At 43.5% G+C, this 23424-nt stretch overlaps 1 protein-coding gene across 2 annotated transcripts in view; it reads left to right on the top strand.

Moving 5' to 3' along the window:
• LOC106585937 (sodium-dependent phosphate transporter 2) overlaps positions 1-23424 on the top strand; it is a 141040-nt gene that overhangs the window by 72013 nt on the left and 45603 nt on the right. For both annotated transcript variants that reach the window (XR_014382579.1, XM_045706999.2), the window contains exons 4-6: positions 410-495; positions 687-783; positions 5035-5154. Coding sequence is in view for 1 of the 2 variants with exons in the window: in XM_045706999.2 (XP_045562955.2) it covers positions 410-495; positions 687-783; positions 5035-5154 (303 nt within the window). In the remaining variant the exon portion in view is untranslated. The remainder of the gene's footprint in view (positions 1-409; positions 496-686; positions 784-5034; positions 5155-23424) is intronic.

Here is a 23424-nt window from a genome sequence, read left to right as displayed (position 1 = left end):
TTGACTGTTTATGACTACTTTACCCAGCCTGCTCTGGGGCAGGGTTGACTGTTTATGACTACATTACCCAGCCTGCTCTGGGGTAGGGTTGACTGTTTATGACTACATTACCCAGCCTGCTCTGGGGCAGGGTTGACTGTTTATGACTACTTTACCCAGCCAGCTCTCTATGGTCCAATACCAAATAGTCCCCTAAAACCAATACCTTACCCTCTTAGGCTGATCACCACCTGATCATACTGACTGATCTAGAAATCATTCTGAGTAGTTATTTAGGATACAAGGTGATGTGTACATCATTCAGTCTGCTCAGGCAAGCTAGGATCAATGACCTATCAGAATTGATGCTCTCAAACATGATCTATGACTACATTACCCAGCCTGCCCCTTCTTTCCCTGTTTTCTCCAGTTGCATCCTGGTTCATCTCTCCCCTACTGTCAGGAATGATGTCAGGGTTCCTCTTCTTTCTTATCAGACACTTCATCCTTAATCAGGTGGGTTACCAGTAGTCACATTATACACGATCAGTAGTGTGTGTGTGTGTGTGTGTGTGTGTGTGTGTGTGTGTGTGTGTGTGTGTGTGTGTGTGTGTGTGTGTGTGTGTGTGTGTGTGTGTGTGTGTGTGTGTGTGTGTGTGTGTGTGTGTGTGTGTGTGGTTTTGACCTGTGTGTGTATTTGTCTTTAGGATGACCCGGTACCCAACGGTCTCCGTGCCCTGCCAGTGTTCTACGCCTCAACGATAGGCATCAACGCCTTCTCCATCCTTTACACAGGAGCACCATGTAAGAACTAGGACTGAGGCTAACCCAACCCTAACCTAGACCTTTACACAGGAGCACCATGTAAGAAGTAGGACTGAGGCTAACCCAACCCTAACCTAGCCCTTTACACAGGAGCACCATGTAAGAACTAGGACTGAGTCTAACCCAACCCTAACCTAGCCCTTTACACAGGAGCACCATGTAAGAACTAGGACTGAGGCTAACCCAACCCTAACCTAGCCCTTTACACAGGAGCACCATGTAAGAACTAGGACTGAGTCTAACCCAACCCTAACCTAGACCTTTACACAGGAGAACCATGTAAGAACTAGGACTGAGGCTAACCTAACCCTAACCTTTACACAGGAGCACCATGTAAGAACTAGGACTGAGGCTAACCCAACCCTAACCTTTACACAGGAGCACCATGTAAGAACTAGGACTGAGGCTAACCCAACCCTAACCTTTACACAGGAGCACCATGTAAGAACTAGGACTGAGGCTAACCCAACCCTAACCTTTACACAGGAGCACCATGTAAGAACTAGGACTGAGGCTAACCCAACCCTAACCTTTACACAGGAGCACCATGTAAGAACTAGGACTGAGGCTAACCCAACCCTAACCTTTACACAGGAGCACCATGTAAGAACTAGGACTGAGGCTAACCCAACCCTAACCTTTACACAGGAGCACCATGTAAGAACTAGGACTGAGGCTAACCCAACCCTAACCTTTACACAGGAGCACCATGTAAGAACTAGGACTGAGGCTAACCCAACCCTAACCTAGACCTTTACACAGGAGCACCATGTAAGAACTAGGACTGAGGCTAACCCAACCCTAACCTTTACACAGGAGCACCATGTAAGAACTAGGACTGAGGCTAACCCAACCCTAACCTTTACACAGGAGCACCATGTAAGAACTAGGACTGAGGCTAACCCAACCCTAACCTTTACACAGGAGCACCATGTAAGAACTAGGACTGAGGCTAACCCAACCCTAACCTTTACACAGGAGCACCATGTAAGAACTAGGACTGAGGCTAACCCAACCCTAACCTAGCCCTTTACACAGGAGAACCATGTAAGAACTAGGACTGAGGCTAACCCAACCCTAACCTAGCCCTTTACACAGGAGAACCATGTAAGAACTAGGACTGAGGCTAACCCAACCCTAACCTAGCCCTTTACACAGGAGAACCATGTAAGAACTAGGACTGAGGCTAACCCAACCTTAACCTTTACACAGGAGCACCATGTAAGAACTAGGACTGAGGCTAACCCAACCCTAACCTTTACACAGGAGCACCATGTAAGAACTAGGACTGAGGCTAACCCAACCCTAACCTTTACACAGGAGCACCATGTAAGAACTAGGACTGAGGCTAACCCAACCCTAACCTTTACACAGGAGCACCATGTAAGAACTAGGACTGAGGCTAACCCAACCCTAACCTAGCCCTTTACACAGGAGAACCATGTAAGAACTAGGACTGAGGCTAACCCAACCCTAACCTAGCCCTTTACACAGGAGAACCATGTAAGAACTAGGACTGAGGCTAACCCAACCCTAACCTTTACACAGGAGCACCATGTAAGAACTAGGACTGAGGCTAACCCAACCCTAACCTTTACACAGGAGAACCATGTAAGAACTAGGACTGAGGCTAACCCAACCCTAACCTTTACACAGGAGAACCATGTAAGAACTAGGACTGAGGCTAACCCAACCCTAACCTTTACACAGGAGCACCATGTAAGAACTAGGACTGAGGCTAACCCAACCCTAACCTTTACACAGGAGCACCATGTAAGAACTAGGACTGAGGCTAACCCAACCCTAACCTTTACACAGGAGCACCATGTAAGAACTAGGACTGAGGCTAACCCAACCCTAACCTTTACACAGGAGCACCATGTAAGAACTAGGACTGAGGCTAACCCAACCCTAACCTTTACACAGGAGAACCATGTAAGAACTAGGACTGAGGCTAACCCAACCCTAACCTAGACCTTTACACAGGAGCACCATGTAAGAACTAGGACTGAGGCTAACCCAACCCTAACCTAGACCTTTACACAGGAGCACCATGTAAGAACTAGGACTGAGGCTAACCCAACCCTAACCTAGACCTTTACACAGGAGAACCATGTAAGAACTAGGACTGAGGCTAACCCAACCCTAACCTTTACACAGGAGCACCATGTAAGAACTAGGACTGAGGCTAACCCAACCCTAACCTTTACACAGGAGCACCATGTAAGAACTAGGACTGAGGCTAACCCAACCCTAACCTTTACACAGGAGCACCATGTAAGAACTAGGACTGAGGCTAACCCAACCCTAACCTTTACACAGGAGCACCATGTAAGAACTAGGACTGAGGCTAACCCAACCCTAACCTAGCCCTTTACACAGGAGAACCATGTAAGAACTAGGACTGAGGCTAACCCAACCCTAACCTAGCCCTTTACACAGGAGAACCATGTAAGAACTAGGACTGAGGCTAACCCAACCCTAACCTAGCCCTTTACACAGAAGAACCATGTAAGAACTAGGACTGAGGCTAACCCAACCTTAACCTTTACACAGGAGCACCATGTAAGAACTAGGACTGAGGCTAACCCAACCCTAACCTTTACACAGGAGCACCATGTAAGAACTAGGACTGAGGCTAACCCAACCCTAACCTTTACACAGGAGCACCATGTAAGAACTAGGACTGAGGCTAACCCAACCCTAACCTTTACACAGGAGCACCATGTAAGAACTAGGACTGAGGCTAACCCAACCCTAACCCTAGACCTTTACACAGGAGAACCATGTAAGAACTAGGACTGAGGCTAACCCAACCCTAACCTAGCCCTTTACACAGGAGAACCATGTAAGAACTAGGACTGAGGCTAACCCAACCCTAACCTTTACACAGGAGCACCATGTAAGAACTAGGACTGAGGCTAACCCAACCCTAACCTTTACACAGGAGAACCATGTAAGAACTAGGACTGAGGCTAACCCAACCCTAACCTTTACACAGGAGAACCATGTAAGAACTAGGACTGAGGCTAACCCAACCCTAACCTTTACACAGGAGCACCATGTAAGAACTAGGACTGAGGCTAACCCAACCCTAACCTTTACACAGGAGCACCATGTAAGAACTAGGACTGAGGCTAACCCAACCCTAACCTTTACACAGGGGCACCATGTAAGAACTAGGACTGAGGCTAACCCAACCCTAACCTTTACACAGGAGCACCATGTAAGAACTAGGACTGAGGCTAACCCAACCCTAACCTTTACACAGGAGAACCATGTAAGAACTAGGACTGAGGCTAACCCAACCCTAACCTAGACCTTTACACAGGAGCACCATGTAAGAACTAGGACTGAGGCTAACCCAACCCTAACCTAGACCTTTACACAGGAGCACCATGTAAGAACTAGGACTGAGGCTAACCCAACCCTAACCTAGACCTTTACACAGGAGAACCATGTAAGAACTAGGACTGAGGCTAACCCAACCCTAACCTTTACACAGGAGCACCATGTAAGAACTAGGACTGAGGCTAACCCAACCCTAACCTAGACCTTTACACAGGAGAACCATGTAAGAACTAGGACTGAGGCTAACCCAACCCTAACCTTTACACAGGAGCACCATGTAAGAACTAGGACTGAGGCTAACCCAACCCTAACCTTTACACAGGAGCACCATGTAAGAACTAGGACTGAGGCTAACCCAACCCTAACCTTTACACAGGGGCACCATGTAAGAACTAGGACTGAGGCTAACCCAACCCTAACCTTTACACAGGAGCACCATGTAAGAACTAGGACTGAGGCTAACCCAACCCTAACCTAGACCTTTACACAGGAGCACCATGTAAGAACTAGGACTGAGGCTAACCCAACCCTAACCTTTACACAGGAGAACCATGTAAGAACTAGGACTGAGGCTAACCCAACCCTAACCTTTACACAGGAGCACCATGTAAGAACTAGGACTGAGGCTAACCTAACCTGTGTGTCTCGCTGTCTCACTCTTTGCTCTCTCTCTCGCTCTTTACTCTCTTTCTCTCTCTCTCTCTCTCTCTCTCTCTCTCTCTCTCTCTCACACTCTTTGCTCTCTCTCTCTCTCTCCTCCCACTCTTTGCTCTCTCTCTCCTCTCTCTCTCTCTCTCTCTCTCTCTCCTCCCACTCTTTGCTCTCTCTCTCTCTCTCCACTCTTTGCTCTCTCTCTCTCTCTCTCTCTCTCCCGCTCAGTGCTCGGTCTGGAGATGTTACCGGTGTGGGCTATAGCTCTGATCACGCTGGCAGGGGCTCTGGTCTGTGCTGCCGTGGTCTGGTTTGCTGTCTGCCCCTGGATGAGACGGAAGATAGCAAGTATGTATTACCAGTCAGCCCCTGCCCTCTGTCCCTGTCCCAGGCTAACTCAGCACACAATGTGCCTCTCTGAAACGAAACAAGCTCTGCCAACCGATGTGTTCTTTCATCACCACTGGTCCAAAGTAAAACTAGCTAACTGGACAGAGTAAGTTATCTAAGCTTCTTGTTGGTTAGGGAAATTACTTTTTTATTTGGGTTTTGTTTCATGGTGAAGGTTAGGGTTTTGTTTGGTGGTGAAGGTTAGGGTTTTGTTTGGTGGTGAAGGTTAGGGTTTTAGTTTGGTGGTGAAGGTTAGGGTTTTAGTTTGGTGGTGAAGGTCAGGGTTTTGTTTGGTGGTGAAGGTTAGGGTTTTGTTTGGTGGTGAAGGTTAGGGTTTTGTTTGGTGGTGAAGGTTAGGGTTTTGTTTGGTGGTGAAGGTTAGGGTTTTAGTTTGGTGGTGAAGGTTTTGTTTGGTGGTGAAGGTTAGGGTTTTGTTTGGTGGTGAAGGTTTTGTTTGGTGGTGAAGTTTAGGGTTTTGTTTGGTGGTGAAGGTTAGGGTTTTGTTTGGTGGTGAAGGTTAGGGTTTTGTTTGGTGGTGAAGGTTAGGGTTTTAGTTTGGTGGTGAAAGTTAGGGTTTTGTTTGGTGGTGAAGGTTAGGGTTTTAGTTTGGTGGTGAAGGTTAGGGTTTTGTTTGGTGGTGAAGGTTAGGGTTTTGTTTGGTGGTGAAGGTTTTGTTTGGTGGTGAAGGTTAGGGTTTTGTTTGGTGGTGAAGGTTAGGGTTTTGTTTGGTGGTGAAGGTCAGGGTTTTGTTTGGTGGTGAAGGTTAGGGTTTTGTTTGGTGGTGAAGGTTAGGTTTTATTTTGGTGGTGAAGGTTAGGGTTTTGTTTGGTGGTGAAGGTCAGGGTTTTGTTTGGTGGTGAAGGTCAGGGTTTTGTTTGGTGGTGAAGGTTAGGGTTTTGTTTGGTGGTGAAGGTTAGGGTTTTATTTTGGTGGTGAAGGTTAGGGTTTTGTTTGGTGGTGAAGGTTAGGGTTTTGTTTGGTGGTGAAGGTTTTGTTTGGTGGTGAAGGTTAGGGTTTTGTTTGGTGGTGAAGGTTAGGGTTTTAGTTTGATGGTGAAGGTTAGGGTTTTGTTTGGTGGTGAAGGTTAGGGTTTTGTTTGGTGGTGAAGGTTAGGGTTTTGTTTGGTGGTGAAGATTAGGGTTTTGTTTGGTGGTGAAGGTTAGGGTTTTGTTTGGTGGTGAAGGTTTTGTTTGGTGGTGAAGGTTAGGGTTTTGTTTGGTGGTGAAGGTTAGGGTTTTGTTTGGTGGTGAAGGTTAGGGCTTTGTTTGGTGGTGAAGGTTAGGGTTTTGTTTGGTGGTGAAGGTCAGGGTTTTGTTTGATGGTGAAGGTTAGGGTTTTGTTTGGTGGTGAAGGTTTTGTTTGGTGGTGAAGGTCTTTGTTTGGTGGTGAAGGTTAGGGTTTTGTTTGGTGGTGAAGGTTAGGGTTTTGTTTGGTGGTGAAGGTTAGGGTTTTGTTTGGTGGTGAAGGTTAGGGTTTTGTTTGGTGGTGAAGGTTAGGGTTTTGTTTGGTGGTGAAGGTTTTGTTTGGTGGTGAAGGTTAGGGTTTTGTTTGGTGGTGAAGGTCAGGGTTTTGTTTGGTGGTGAAGGTTAGGGTTTTGTTTGGTGGTGAAGGTTAGGGTTTTGTTTGGTGGTGAAGGTTAGGGTTTTGTTTGGTGGTGAAGGTCAGGGTTTTGTTTGGTGGTGAAGGTTAGGGTTTTGTTTGGTGGTGAAGGTTGGGGTTTTATTTTGGTGGTGAAGGTTAGGGTTTTGTTTGGTGGTGAAGGTTAGGGTTTTGTTTGATGGTGAAGGTTAGGGTTTTGTTTGGTGGTGAAGGTTAGGGTTTTGTTTGGTGGTGAAGGTTAGGGTTTTGTTTGGTGGTGAAGGTTAGGGTTTTGTTTGGTGGTGAAGTTTAGGGTTTTGTTTGGTGGTGAAAGTCAGGGTTTTGTTTGGTGGTGAAGGTTAGGGTTTTGTTTGGTGGTGAAGGTTAGGGTTTTGTTTGGTGGTGAAGGTTAGGGTTTTGTTTGGTGGTGAAGGTTAGGGTTTTGTTTGGTGGTGAAGGTTAGGGTTTTGTTTGGTGGTGAAGGTTAGGGTTTTGTTTGGTGGTGAAGGTTAGGGTTTTGTTTGGTGGTGAAGGTTAGGGTTTTGTTTGGTGGTGAAGGTCAGGGTTTTGTTTGATGGTGAAGGTTAGGGTTTTGTTTGGTGGTGAAAGTTTTGTTTGGTGGTGAAGGTTAGGGTTTTGTTTGGTGGTGAAGGTTAGGGTTTTGTTTGGTGGTGAAGGTTAGGGTTTTGTTTGATGGTGATGGTTAGGGTAACACAGGTTTAGCAGATGTTATTGCGGGTGTAGCGAAATACTTGTGTTCCTAGCTCCAACAGTGCAGTAATATCTAACAATACACAACAATACACATTCATCTAAAAAATTAATATAATGGAATTAAGAAATATAGAAATATTAAGACGAGCAATGTCGGACTCTGGAGTATAAATATATATATATAGACAGTATGTGGATAGAATATGTAGTATATCTGTAGAATACGTGGATAGAATATATAGTTTGTCTGTAGAATACGTGGATAGAATATATAGTATATCTGTAGAGTACGTGGATATAATATATAGTATATCTGTAGAATACGTGGATAGAATATATAGTATATCTGTAGAATACGTGGATAGAATATATAGTATATCAAGAATATGTGGATAGAATATATAGTATGTCTGTAGAGTACGTGGATATAATATATAGTATATCTGTAGAATACGTGGATAGAATATATAGTATATCTATAATATGTGGATAGAATATATAGTATGTCTGTAGAGTACGTGGATATAATATATAGTATATCTGTAGAGTACGTGGATAGAATATATAGTATATCAAGAATACGTGGATAGAATATATAGTATGTCTGTAGAGTACGTGGATAGAATATATAGTATGTCTGTAGAGTACGTGGATAGAATATATAGTATATCTGTAGAATACGTGGATAGAATATATAGTATATCTGTAGAGTACGTGGATAGAATATATAGTATATCTGTAGAATACGTGGATAGAATATATAGTATATCTGTAGAATACGTGGATAGAATATATAGTATATCTGTAGAATACGTGGATAGAATATATAGTATATCAAGAATATGTGGATAGAATATATAGTATGTCTGTAGAGTACGTGGATATAATATATAGTATATCTGTAGAATACGTGGATAGAATATATAGTATATCAAGAATATGTGGATAGAATATATAGTATGTCTGTAGAGTACGTGGATATAATATATAGTATATCTGTAGAATACGTGGATAGAATATATAGTATATCAAGAATATGTGGATAGAATATATAGTATGTCTGTAGAGTACGTGGATAGAATATATAGTATATCTGTAGAATACGTGGATAGAATATATAATATATCTGTATAATACGTGGATAGAATATATAGTATATCTGTAGAATACGTGGATAGAATAGTATATGTACAACAATAGTTGAGTAGGATGGACTTGACTAGAATACAGTATATACATAGGAAATTAGTAAAACTGTATCTAAACATGTATTGTTTCAAGTCTATGTACATACAGTAGGCAGCAGCCTACTGAGGTGCAGGGTTGAGTACCGGGTGGTAGCCGGGTGGTAGCCGGTCGTAGTGACTAAAGTTCAGGGCAGGGTACTGGGAGGAGGGCGGCTAGTGGTGACTATTTTACAGTCAGATGGCCTTGAAATAGAAGCTTCTTTTTTTCAGTCTCTCGGGTCCCAGCTTTGACGCACTTGTACTGTCTCGGGTCTGCTAGATGGTGGTGAGGGTGAACAGGTTGTGGCTTGGGTGTCTGGGGTCCTTGAAGATCTTGTTGGCCTTCCTGTGACACCGGGTGTTGTAGATGTCCTGATGGGGAGGCAGTGTGCCCTAGGTGATACTTTGGGAAGACTGCGCCACCCTCTGGAGAGCCCTACGGTTGCGGACGGTGCAATTGCCGTACCAGGCGGTGATACAGCTAGACAAGACAGGATGATCTCAATGGCGCATCTGTAAAAGTTTGTGAGGGTTTTAGTTGACAAGCCACATTTCTTCAGCCTCTTGAGGTACTGTCGTGCCTTCTTCACCCCACTGTCTGTGTGGGTGGACTATTTCAGATTGTCAGTGATGTGTACGCCGAGGAACTTGAAGCTTTTCACCTTCTCTACTATATTGATCAAAGTTACCTTGTCCTAGAGAGATTTACCCGGTTATCAAAACATCATGCCGTTGTAAGCCTACAGGAATCACAGCCCTTATTTTAAGTGTTTCTAAAATCCCCTATGGGGAAAAATGAATGGTGGAAAAATCATTTTCCTGTTTGACTGCTAGGTTTTATGGGTATTATGACTCATACTGTGGTACTCTATAGGGTCAAGCATGTTGGTTGAGGTGGAGGTGATATGATCCTTAACTAGCCTCTCAAAAGACTTCATGATGACAGAAGTGTGTGTTACGGAGCGATAGTCATTTGGTTCAGTTCCTTTCGCTTTCTTGGATACAGGAACAATGGTGGACATCATGAAGGAAGTGGGGACAGCAGACTGGGACAGGGAGAGGTTGAATATGTCCGTAAACACTCCAGCTACCTGGTCTGGGCTGGCAGCCTTGCGAGGATTAACACGTTTAAATGTCTTACTCACATCGGCCACGGAGAACGAGAGCCCACAGTCCTCGGAAGCAGCAGTGGCCCACGTTGGCGGCACTGTGTTTTCCTCGAGGCGGACGAAGAAGGTGTTTTAGCTTGACGGGTAGCTTGACCGTTTGTCTGCGACGTGGCTGGTTTTCCCTTTATAATATGTGATTGTCTGGAGTCCCTGCCACATACGTACATCTTCTGTCTGAGCCGTTGAATTGCGACTCCACTTTGTCTCTGTACTGAAGTTTTGCTTGTCTGATTGCCTTACGGAGGGAATAACTACACTGTTTGTACTCGACCATATTACAGTCACCTTGCCATAGTTAAAAGCGTAAATGCTGCCATATATCCACGTTTTTTGGGTTTGGAAAGGTTTTAATTGTCACGGTGGGAACAACATCCCCTATAGATTTCTTGGCGAACTCAGTCACCGTGTCAGTGTATACGTCAATGTTATTCTGAGGCAACCCGGAACATATCCCAGGTCGCGTGATCAAAACAATCTTGAAGTATGGATTTCAATTGGTCAAACCAGCATCGAACGGTCCTTACCACGGGTACTTCCTGTTTGAGTTTCTGCCTATAGAAAAGGAGCAGAATGTAGGCCTGATCTGATTTGCCAAAGGGAGGACGGGGGAGGGCCTTGTAGCCGTCCCGGAAGGGAGAGTATCAATGGTCGAAAGTTTTTGATGTGCAAGTAGCACAGGCGATGTGTTGATTTGCTTTATTTATGTCCCCAGCTACAATAAATACAGCCTCAGGTTATGCGGTTTCCAGTTTGCACAATGTCCAGCGTAGTTCCTTGAGAGCCGTCGTGGTATCGGCTTGACTGGGGAATATACACTTCTGTGACGATGACCGAAGATAATTCTCGCGGGAGGTAATGCGGTCGGCGTTTGATTGTGAGGTATTCTAAGTCGGGTGAACAAAAGGACTTGAGTTTCTGTATGTTATCACAATCACAGCATGAGTAGTTCATCATGAAAAATACACCTCCGCCTTTCCTCTTCCCGGAGAGTTCTTTATTCCTGTCTGTGCGATGTATTGAGAACCCAGCTGGCTGTATGGACAGAGACATTATATCCGGAGACAGACACGATTCTGTGAAACAGAGTATGTTACAGTCCCTGATGTCTCTCTGGAAGGAGATCCTCGCCCTGAGCTCATTTACTTTATCATCCAATAGCAGGAGCAGACGTGACACTACCTGCCTACCTATGCCTATCTGTGCCCGTTCTCTCTCTCTCCCCCGCTAGCTTGCTCTTTATTTGCTGGGAAAGATGCAAGAGTTTGTTCTTGGAAGTAGCCTAGGACAACTACCCTGCTCTGTCTCCTTCGTTGCAAAAATACTGATTCTTAGCAGTCAAAGAGTCGAATCCGAACGGAATCGAAGCTTGACAACCAGAAATGGGAGTCGACGGGCAATGAGTCATGGAATCGATTCTTCACCAATAGTCCAAGGATGCTGTTGTGGAAATTCTACACAGGGACACTCGAAGTCAATGTTAAATGAATTATTCTTTATTATTAGCGTGCTGGATAGGTTCCAACTAACTCAATGCACCAAGTACACCTCGATCAAGAGCTCCACCCGGGGCAGTCCCGTTAGTTCTCTTATTTACAGACAAGTTATATTTGCATGATTTAGCTTATTCATCCTTAATAATGAATTCATCATTAACGTTTGCTTCATTCATGTGACCGACCAATACTGGGTCATGCATATGGCAGACCAATACCTCACAAGGCTTCTTCTCTCTAAGCTGAGACCTTGAAACTGAGATCTCTCTTTCTCAAAACAAGGGTCTGGGCGTCCTGCCAAATGGAAGATACTTATAGTGAGGATTCGTTCAGTCAGTCACTTGCATGAACAAAGACAGTGGCTATTAGAAAAGTACAAACATAACATTTTCCATCACATTCTATCCTCTTATCACTTCTGTGATAATAATCATTCAATATTAATGTAAGCATTAGATTTTTGTCACGCTTGTCGTCGGTTAAAGAGGACCAAAACGCAGCAGGTATGTGAATGCTCATCTCGACGTTTTAATAAGTACCAAAGGAACACCAAAATAACAAACAGGAATACGATCGACAAAAACAGTCTGGCAAAGCATAAGGCTAAACGCAGAACAATCTCCCACAAATAACAAACACAAACACACCCTAATATATGGGACTCTCAATCAAAGGCAAATAGACAACACCTGCCTTCAACTGAGAGTCCCAACCCCAATTAACCAAACATAGAAACAGACATACTAGACTAAACATAGAATACATGAAAACCAAACAGTGCCCAAAAACCCCGGAATACTTAAACCAAATGCCCCTTCAACAAACACACCACCCCGAACCACATAAAACGAATACCCTCTGCCACGTCCTGACCAAACAACAATACCAATTAACCTTATACTGGCCAGGACGTGACAGTACCCCCCCCCTTAAAGGTGCTAACCCCGGAAGCACCTTAACAAAAATAACCCCAAGCAACACCAAAAAAGAAAATTTCCCCCTACTAAAGGGAGGGAAGGGAGGGTGGCTGCCGGCACTGTGCTACACCCCCCCCCCCCCAACCCACCTATCTCTGGAGGTGGCTCCGGCTCTGGCTGTTCCAGGCTGTCGGGGCAGTCTGGCAGCTCGGGGCGGTCTGGCAGCTCGGGACAGTCTGGGCAGTCTGGCAGCTCGGGACAGTCTGGGCAGTCTGGCAGCTCGGGACAGTCTGGGCAGTCTGGCAGCTCGGGACAGTCTGGGCAGTCTGGCAGCTCGGGACAGTCTGGGCAGTCTGGCAGCTCGGGACAGTCTGGGCAGTCTGGCAGCTCCGGTAGTTCAGGGCAGTCTGGCCGCTCCGGCAGTTCAGGGCAGTCTGGCCACTCCGGCAGTTCAGGGCAGTCTGGCCACTCCGGCACGGCACCTGCGAGGGGCTGGAACAACGCGCACCAGACTGTGCGTGCGTATGGGTGAGAGAGTGCGCTCCTCAGCGAAACATGGCGCTCTCCACCCCATACGCTCCTCCATATAACCACGGGTAGCTGGCTTCCGGCTCTTCCTAGGCCTAGCCAAACTACCTGTGTGCCCCCCCCCCAAAAAAATCTTGGGGGTGCCTCTCGTGCTTCTCCCTCAGCGCGTCCATGGCCTCGTACCTCCGCCTCTCTGCCTTGGCTGCCACAATTTCCCACTGCGGGCGGCGATAATCCCCAGCCTGGTGCCAAGGTCCGGCCCCCGTCCAGAACTTCCTCCCAGGTCCACTTCTCCTGCCAGTCCAACTCGAAGTCCCTCTGCTCCTTCCTCTGCTGCTTGGTCCTGGAATGGTGGGTTAGCAAAGCACTAAGCAAAGGGCACCACCAAGCAAGCGGCACCATGAAGACCAAGGAGCTCTCCAAACAGGTCAGGGACAAAGTTATGGAGAAGTACAGATCAGGGTTGAATTATAACAAATATCTGAAACTTTGAACATCCCACGGAGCACCTTTTAAATCCATTATTAAAACATGGAAAGAATATGGCACCACAACAAACCAGCCAAGAGAGGGCCGCCCACCAAAATTCACGGACCAGGCAAGGAGGGCATTAAACCTCTTCAGCGTCTCATCCCGTCAGCGGGATCAAAATCCAGCGAAAAATCATATCGCCAATTAGCATTAAAAAAAAAATCATAATTTAAAAAAAAATATATATATACTTTTTTTTTTTTTTTTAGAGATACACCTCTTCTGAATCGACCCACGTCGTCCGATTTCAAAAAGGTTTTACAGGAAAAGCAAATCATTAGATTATGTTAGATGAGTCCATCGTAAAAAGCAGCAACAGCCATTTTCCGACCAACCACTTGCATCACAAATAATAAAAAAAACAGCTAAATGCAGCACTAACCTTTTACAAACTTCATCAGATGACACACCTAGGACATCATGTTATACAATGCATGCATTCTTTTGTTCAATAAAGGTCATATTTATATATAAAAACAGCATTTTACATCGGCGTCTGACGTTGACTAAATAATTTCCCCTCAAATGCGTCCCGGTAAACAATGTTACAGTTCCCTAAATTACTATCCGATAACGATTTTTTAAATTTATATTGTCAATCTAACATTTATAGATTAATATCTCTTGAGAACACCTGTCATACCAGATTTTAAATTAACTTTACTGGGTAATCACACTTTGCGATAAAAGGAGATGCGATACTCAGAAAATGAGCTAATATACAGAGCTCGGCGCCATCTTGGAACAATCGCATGTCACATCTCATCTTGTATAATATTGTCAATAATCGCCTACCTTTAGTTGTCTTCATCAGAAAGCATCCCAGGTCCACAACAGATGTATTTTCGGTCGAAAAAGTCCATACTTCACGTTCCATTAGCCTGCTGTTGGTAGCGCGTCCTAGGGCTCTCTCCAAGCGCAGGGCTGAAGTTCCGGATAAAATGAGATTCTCCCGCCTGTAGGTTCGTTCAAACATGTCAAACGTTGTAAAACATTAATCTTCAGGGCCTGTAACACCAAGAGAGCCAATAAGATTCGAGGGGGATGATTTCATTGCCTTTCAAACCGTTTCCAAAGGTGGGGGTAGACATGGCCGCCGGCGTCATAATGGTGATGGCCCATCCCCTGTGACCAATTTCCAATGAGTCTCATTCACTGAGTTTCGACTGTATAAGGCTCAAACCACTGTGAAAAGACTGGCGACATCTAGTGGAAGCAATAGGAAGTGCTCACTGAACCATGGTTAACGGTGTGATTTATAGGGAAAGATGAGAAGTCGAGTCCACAATTCTGAATTCCACTTCCTGTTTCAATCGGTCTCGGGGTTTTGACTGCCATTTGAGTTCTGTTATACTCACACACACCATTCAAACAGTTTTAGAAACTTTAGGGTGTTTTCTATCCATATATAATAAGTATATGCATGCCCTAGCTTCTGAGTTTGATTAGTAGGCCGTTGAAAATGGGAACGATTTTTTTTCAAAATGCGCTGTGGCGCCCCCATCCTAGGGTATCCTCAAGAGGTTCAGAGAGGCAAGAAAGAGACCAAAGATAACCCTGAAGGAGCTGCAAGCTCCACAGCGGAGATTGGAGTGTCTGTCCATAGGACCGCTTTAAGCTTTACACTCCACAGAGCTGGACTTTACAGAAGAGTAGCCAGAAAAAAGCCATTGCTTAAAGAAATAAATAAGCAAACATGTTTGGTGTTTGCCAAAAGGCATGTGGGAGACTCCCCAAACATATGGAAGAAGGTCCGCTGGTTAGATGAGACTAAAATGTAGCTTTTTGGCCATCAAGGAAAACGCTATGTTTAGCGCAAACCCAACACCTCTCATCACCCCAAGAACCCCATCCCATCATGGTGATGGCAGCATCATGCTGTGGGGCTGTTTTTCATTGGCAGGGACTGGGAAACTGGTCAGAATTGAAGGAGTGATGGATGGCGCTAAATACAGGGAAATTCTTGAGGGAAACCTGTTTGTCTTCCAAAGATTTGAGACTGGGACTGAGGTTCAACTTCCAGCAGGACAATGACCCTAAGCATACTGCTAAAGCAACACTTGAGTGGTTTAAGGGGAAACATTTAAAGGTCTTGGAATGGCCTAGTCAAAGCCCAGACCTCAATCCAATGGAGAATCTGTGGTATGACTTAAAGATTACTGTACACCAGCGGAGCCCATCCAACTTGAAGGAGCTGGAGCAGTTTTGCCTTGAAGAATGGGCAAAAATCCCAGTGGCTAGATGTGCCAAGCTTATAGAGACATACCCCAAGAGACTTGCAGCTGTAAATGCTGCAAAAGGTGGCTCTACAAAGTATTGACTTTGGGGGGGTGAATAGTTATGCCCGCTCAAGTTTCCAGTCTTTTTGTCTTATTTCTAGTTTGTTTCACAATAAAAAATATTTAGCATCTTCAAAGTGGTAGACATGTTGTGTATATCAAATGATACAAACCCCCCCCCAAAAAAAATCTATTTTAATTCCACTTTCGCAAACCACTGTACTTGTAAAACCATTATGGTAGAAGGTTTTAACTTTAAACCTTCACTTCATACAGTTCCACACATGCTTCATCACACAATTTAATTTATGGATTGTGGCAATAACATTTCATTTCAACATTTCAGTTTTTGTTGCGAGTGATATGTTAATGACTGATCGGTATGTCAATGCATTTCTAGTCTAAAGTACTATAATTATTATTTTTTTAAATCCCCCTCATCAATTTACACACAATACATCATAATGACAAAGCAAAAACAGTTTTTTTAGACATTTTTTCTAATCTATAAATAATTGAAATCTGATATCACATTTACATAAGTATTCAGACCCTTTACTCAGTACTTTGTTGACGCACCTTTGGCAGTGATTACAGCTTCGAGTCTTCTTGGGTATCACGCTACAAGCTTGGCACCCCTGTATTTGGGGAGTTTCTCCCATTCTTCTCTGCAGATCCTCTCAAGCTCTTTCAGGTTGGATTGGGAGTGTTGCTGCACAGCTATTTTCAGGTCTCTCCAGAGATGTTCAATCGGGCTCTGGCTGGGCCACTCAAGGACATTTAGAAACTTGTCCTGAAGCCACTCCTGCATTGTCTTGACTGTGTGGTTAGGGTTGTTGTCCTGTTGGAAGGTGAATCTTCACCCAAGTCTGAGGTCCTGAGCGCTCTGGAGCAGGTTTTCATCAAGGATCTCACTGTATTTTGCTCCGTTCATCTTTCCCTCGAACCTGACTAGTCTCCCAGTCCCTTCTGCTGAAAAACATCCCCACAGCATGATGTTGCCACCACCATGCTTCACCATAGGGAAGGTTTACTCCAGACGTGACACTTTGCAATCAGGCCAAAGAGTTAAATCTTGGTTTCACCAGACCAAAGAATCTTGTTTCTCATGGTCTGAGAGTCTTCAGGTGTCTTTTGGCAAACTCCAAGAGGGCTGTCATGTGCCTTTTAATGAAGTGTGGCTTCCGTCTGGCCACTCTACCATAAAGACCTGATTGGTGGAGTGCTGAAGAGATGGTTGTCCTTCTGGAAGGTTCTAAAAACCTGTTTTCGCTTCGTCATTATGGGGTAGTGTGTGTAGATTGATGAGGAAAATTGTTTACTTAATCCATTTTAGAATAAGGCTGTAACGTAACAAACTGTGGAAAAAGTCAAGAGGTCTGAATACTTTCCGAATGCACTGTATATAAAGTTTGCTTTGTGTTCAGATTAGGTAGGTATGCATTTGGTTGGTATGTTCAGAAGGGTAAAGTAAGCTTCCAGTTTGAAATATGTAATCCTTGGTAAGCTCCATGAACTCTGAGCGTAATACCAGTAGGTATCATTGGACTATGTAGTAGTGGGGTCTCTCTGTTTGACTGTGTTCTTCCACTTTGGGCTTACTGAACACGACCCAGGGCCTGAGAGAACTCTCTGGGTTACAGGGTATCACTGAACACGACCGTGGCCTGAGAGAACTCTCTGGGTTAGAGGGTATCACTGAACACGACCGTGGCCTGAGAGAACTCTCTGGGTTACAGGGTATCACTGAACACGACCGTGGCCTGAGAGAACTCTCTGGGTTACAGGGTATCACTGAACACGACCGTGGCCTGAGAGAACTCTCTGGGTTACAGGGTATCACTGAACACGACCGTGGCCTGAGAGAACTCTCTGGGTTACAGGGTATCACTGAACACGACCGTGGCCTGAGAGAACTCTCTGGGTTAGAGGGTATCACTGAACACGACCGTGGCCTGAGAGAACTCTCTGGGTTACAGGGTATCACTGAACACGACCGTGGCCTGAGAGAACTCTCTGGAGTTCAATTGACAGTGGTAGTTCTAAATCTAGACATTCAGTAACATAGCATTGTTTAAATATTCCCCATGTAATGTTAATGAGGTTCTAACATGGCTGTTATAGAATGTTGTAGTGTCATGTTAATGAGGTTCTAACATGGCTGTTATAGAATGTTGTAGTGTCATGTTAATGAGGTTCTAACATGGCTGTTATAGAATGTTGTAGTGTTAATGAGGTACTAACATGGCTGTTATAGAATGTTGTAGTGTCATGTTAATGGGGCTCTAACATGGCTGTTATAGAATGTTGTAGTGTCATGTTAATGGGGTTCTAACATGGCTGTTATAGAATGTTGTAGTGTCATGTTAATGGGGTTCTAACTTGGCTGTTATAGAATGTTGTAGTGTCATGTTAATGAGGTACTAACATGGCTGTTATAGAATGTTGTAGTGTCATGTTAATGGGGTTCTAACATGGCTGTAATAGAATGTTGTAGTGTCATGTTAATGAGGTTCTAACATGGCTGTTATAGAATGTTGTAGTGTTAATGGGGTTCTAACATGGCTGCTATAGAATGTTGTAGTGTCATGTTAATGGGGTTCTAACATGGCTGTTATAGAATGTTGTAGTGTCATGTTAATGGGGTTCTAACATGGCTGTTATAGAATGTTGTAGTGTCATGTTAATGGGGCTCTAACATGGCTGTTATAGAATGTTGTAGTGTCATGTTAATGGGGTTCTAACATGGCTGTTATAGAATGTTGTAGTGTCATGTTAATGGGGTTCTAACTTGGCTGTTATAGAATGTTGTAGTGTCATGTTAATGGGGCTCTAACATGGCTGTTATAGAATGTTGTAGTGTCATGTTAATGGGGTTCTAACATGGCTGTTATAGAATGTTGTAGTGTTAATGAGGTACTAACATGGCTGTTATAGAATGTTGTAGTGTCATGTTAATGAGTTCTAACATGGCTGTTATAGAATGTTGTAGTGTCATGTTAATGGGGTTCTAACATGGCTGTTATAGAATGTTGTAGTGTCATGTTAATGAGGTTCTAACATGGCTGTTATAGAATGTTGTAGTGTCATGTTAATGAGGTTCTAACATGGCTGTTATAGAATGTTGTAGTGTCATGTTAATGAGGTTCTAACATGGCTGTTATAGAATGTTGTAGTGTGATGTTAATGAGGTTCTAACATGGCTGTTATAGAATGTTGTAGTGTGATGTTAATGAGGTTCTAACATGGCTGTTATAGAATGTTGTAGTGTGATGTTAATGAGGTTCTAACATGGCTGTTATAGAATGTTGTAGTGTGATGTTAATGAGGTTCTAACATGGCTGTTATAGAATGTTGTAGTGTGATGTTAATGAGGTTCTAACATGGCTGTTATAGAATGTTGTAGTGTGATGTTAATGAGGTTCTAACATGGCTGTTATAGAATGTTGTAGTGTGATGTTAATGAGGTTCTAACATGGGTGTTATAGAATGTTGTAGTGTCATGTTAATGGGGTTCTAACATGGCTGTTATAGAATGTTGTAGTGTCATGTTAATGAGGTACTAACATGGCTGTTATAGAATGTTGTAGTGTCATGTTAATGGGGTTCTAACATGGCTGTTATAGAATGTTGTAGTGTCATGTTAATGAGGCTCTAACATGGCTGTTATAGAATGTTGTAGTGTCATGTTAATGAGGTTCTAACATGGCTGTTATAGAATGTTGTAGTGTGATGTTAATGAGGTTCTAACATGGCTGTTATAGAATGTTGTAGTGTCATGTTAATGAGGTTCTAACATGGCTGTTATAGAATGTTGTAGTGTCATGTTAATGGGGTTCTAACATGGCTGCTATAGAATGTTGTAGTGTCATGTTAATGGGGTTCTAACATGGCTGTTATAGAATGTTGTAGTGTCATGTTAATGGGGTTCTAACATGGCTGTTATAGAATGTTGTAGTGTCATGTTAATGGGGCTCTAACATGGCTGTTATAGAATGTTGTAGTGTCATGTTAATGGGGTTCTAACATGGCTGTTATAGAATGTTGTAGTGTCATGTTAATGGGGTTCTAACTTGGCTGTTATAGAATGTTGTAGTGTCATGTTAATGGGGCTCTAACATGGCTGTTATAGAATGTTGTAGTGTCATGTTAATGGGGTTCTAACATGGCTGTTATAGAATGTTGTAGTGTTAATGAGGTACTAACATGGCTGTTATAGAATGTTGTAGTGTCATGTTAATGAGTTCTAACATGGCTGTTATAGAATGTTGTAGTGTCATGTTAATGGGGTTCTAACATGGCTGTTATAGAATGTTGTAGTGTCATGTTAATGGGGTTCTAACATGGCTGTTATAGAATGTTGTAGTGTTAATGAGGTACTAACATGGCTGTTATAGAATGTTGTAGTGTCATGTTAATGAGTTCTAACATGGCTGTTATAGAATGTTGTAGTGTCATGTTAATGGAGGTTCTAACATGGCTGTTATAGAATGTTGTAGTGTCATGTTAATGAGGTTCTAACATGGCTGTTATAGAATGTTGTAGTGTCATGTTAATGAGGTTCTAACATGGCTGTTATAGAATGTTGTAGTGTGATGTTAATGAGGTTCTAACATGGCTGTTATAGAATGTTGTAGTGTGATGTTAATGAGGTTCTAACATGGCTGTTATAGAATGTTGTAGTGTGATGTTAATGAGGTTCTAACATGGCTGTTATAGAATGTTGTAGTGTGATGTTAATGAGGTTCTAACATGGCTGTTATAGAATGTTGTAGTGTGATGTTAATGAGGTTCTAACATGGCGTGTTATAGAATGTTGTAGTGTGCATGTTAATGAGGGTTCTAACATGGCTGTTATAGAATGTTGTAGTGTCATGTTAATGAGGTACTAACATGGCTGTTATAGAATGTTGTAGTGTCATGTTAATGAGGTTCTAACATGGCTGTTATAGAATGTTGTAGTGTCATGTTAATGGGGTTCTAACATGGCTGTTATAGAATGTTGTAGTGTCATGTTAATGGGGTTCTAACTTGGCTGTTATAGAATGTTGTAGTGTCATGTTAATGGGGTTCTAACATGGCTGTTATAGAATGTTGTAGTGTCATGTTAATGAGGCTCTAACATGGCTGTTATAGAATGTTGTAGTGTCATGTTAATGAGGTTCTAACATGGCTGTTATAGAATGTTGTAGTGTGATGTTAATGAGGTTCTAACATGGCTGTTATAGAATGTTGTAGTGTCATGTTAATGAGGTTCTAACATGGCTGTTATAGAATGTTGTAGTGTCATGTTAATGGGGTTCTAACATGGCTGTTATAGAATGTTGTAGTGTCATGTTAATGAGGTTCTAACATGGCTGTTATAGAATGTTGTAGTGTCATGTTAATGGGGTTCTAACATGGCTGTTATAGAATGTTGTAGTGTCATGTTAATGGGGTTCTAACATGGCTGTTATAGAATGTTGTAGTGTCATGTTAATGGGGTTCTAACATGGCTGTTATAGAATGTTGTAGTGTCATGTTAATGGGGTTCTAACATGGCTGTTATAGAATGTTGTAGTGTCATGTTAATGAGGTTCTAACATGACTGTTATAGAATGTTGTAGTGTCATGTTAATGGGGTTCTAACATGGCTGTTATAGAATGTTGTAGTGTCATGTTAATGGGGCTTTAACATGGCTGTTATAGAATGTTGTAGTGTCATGTTAATGAGGTTCTAACATGGCTGTTATAGAATGTTGTAGTGTCATGTTAATGGGGTTCTAACATGGCTGTTATAGAATGTTGTAGTGTCATGGTAATGGGGCTCTAACATGGCTGTTATAGAATGTTGTAGTGTTAATGCAGGAACTTCAGTGTTTCGACTCTAAACACATGACTCTGGTATGCAGGTGTAATTAAGACCTAATGTGAGTGTTGCTGTTCTCCTGCAGACGTCAAGGTCAAACACACACACACACACACACACACACACACACACACACACACACACACACACACACACACTGCTGCTGTGAGAGTCAAACTGTTTCTGATTGAGGGAACGAGTGGGGTTGCTAAGCACCTTCTAAATGTTAGGATTAGGTTTCTCTCTCCCAGGACCAGCTGACGGCTACATAATATTCCTCTAACAGGATAGTAGGGGAGAGGTCCCTCTCCTCTGTCCACAAGCACAACAGAACAAGATCAACACAACACACAGACAGATGCTGTGTCAAACACAACACACTTACCATCCGCAAACTGGATGTGTGTGTGTTTATACTGTGTGTGAACTATTACCTTTCCCGCTCGTCTCTAATAATGCACTCGCTATGACTGTGATGTGTGTTTGTCCCATGTAGCTATCTTAAGATGGCTAACTGTGTAACAATATCAATACAAAGAAAAAAAGAACAAGTGTCAATGTCAGTAGGGAAATTAGAAAATTATATACAGTGTATAGAAGAACAATATCAATAACCATATCAGTGATACTGGTGGTAGACGAGGTAGTTAAAAGCATACCATTAAAGGGTAAAGTGGCTGAGCAGCAGGATAAAAATAATAATAATAGTAGTAGTAACTTATAGTGTGTGTGTTAGGAGAGAGTCATGTGAACAGAGGCACTGCAGATAGTGCTGATGACTGGGAACTCTCCCCCAGTGATGAAGTGGTCCGTCCGTACCACACATGAACAAGGGAATCTATATTCGGAGAGCCTGTTTCTGTCCTGCCTTTGACTTTAGTGCAGGGGATGTGATGTCCATAGCCTCTTCGTGGCAAAACTCCTTGATCTTCTCAAAAAGATCAGTTTGTCTAGCTGTGTCCAGTCCAGGCGGTGCTTGTACAGGCAGACCATCTATTGGGGGAAGGATGTCTAGCTGTGTCCAGTCCAGGCGGTGCTTGTACAGGCAGACCATCTATTGGGGGAAGGATGTCTAGCTGTGTCCAGTCCAGGCGGTGCTTGTACAGGCAGACCATCTATGGGAGGAAAGATGTCCGCGTTGGGCAGCGGCTGAAACCTGGTCCCAACGCTCCTTGGCGACAACAACACCAGGCTCCAGAGCATCGACGCTGTAAAACAGGAAATAACAACCAAAAAAATCAGAAGACATTACAACCTTGCGTAACATCAATTCACCTTCCAAGTTTAGATAAGAAGAATAACCTCATACAATGCAATGAAAATGATATTCACCTGAAGTGCTGGTACTGCTTGATCTGTGGCAGCGGCCTGAAGAACGGAGTCAGGTGGTGTTACCCGGCATAGCTTTCCACCAGCACCGTACCATCCTCCAGTCCAACCAGCTGTGGGATGTGGACCCCTGTCACAATGCTGTCCTTCACAACACCAGCAATCTCAGACAGTGTTCACTCTGGTCTTTTCTGAAGCGCTGCTTGATGAGGCCGAAGCACAAGTCAGGGGCAAACTTGGTGTGGCCTGTGATCAGGACGTGAAGGTCCAGATTATGTTGGAGCTTGTGCATAGTTCGCCAGGCACAATACCAGAGAACAAACTTATTCCTGTTTTGGCCACTGTAGGTTATCACAGTTCAGGTCCACACGTGTCTCCCCAACTCCGTAGTTGGTGGGAAAATGGTGCATGTAGTTGATGACCGTACTGCTGCCTTTTCTGGATGACATGCCCTTCATCATTCAAGTTGTTGACTTCTTATGGTATTCCTTCACAGCAGACACCAAACAAGACACAGTTGCGAGGAGTTAAAAAGTATATGGGACCTGGCTGCATAGGGTCAGAAGGATAGTGCACCTGCAAACAACAACAAAATAACATTAAGATCAAATAATTG

Source organism: Salmo salar, chromosome 24, assembly GCF_965601325.2.
Source record: "Salmo salar chromosome 24, fSalSal1, whole genome shotgun sequence".
In the NCBI taxonomy this organism is placed as follows: domain Eukaryota; kingdom Metazoa; phylum Chordata; class Actinopteri; order Salmoniformes; family Salmonidae; genus Salmo; species Salmo salar.
Note: the sequence above shows the minus strand (reverse complement) of the source record. Positions and strands in the feature narration are given on the sequence as shown.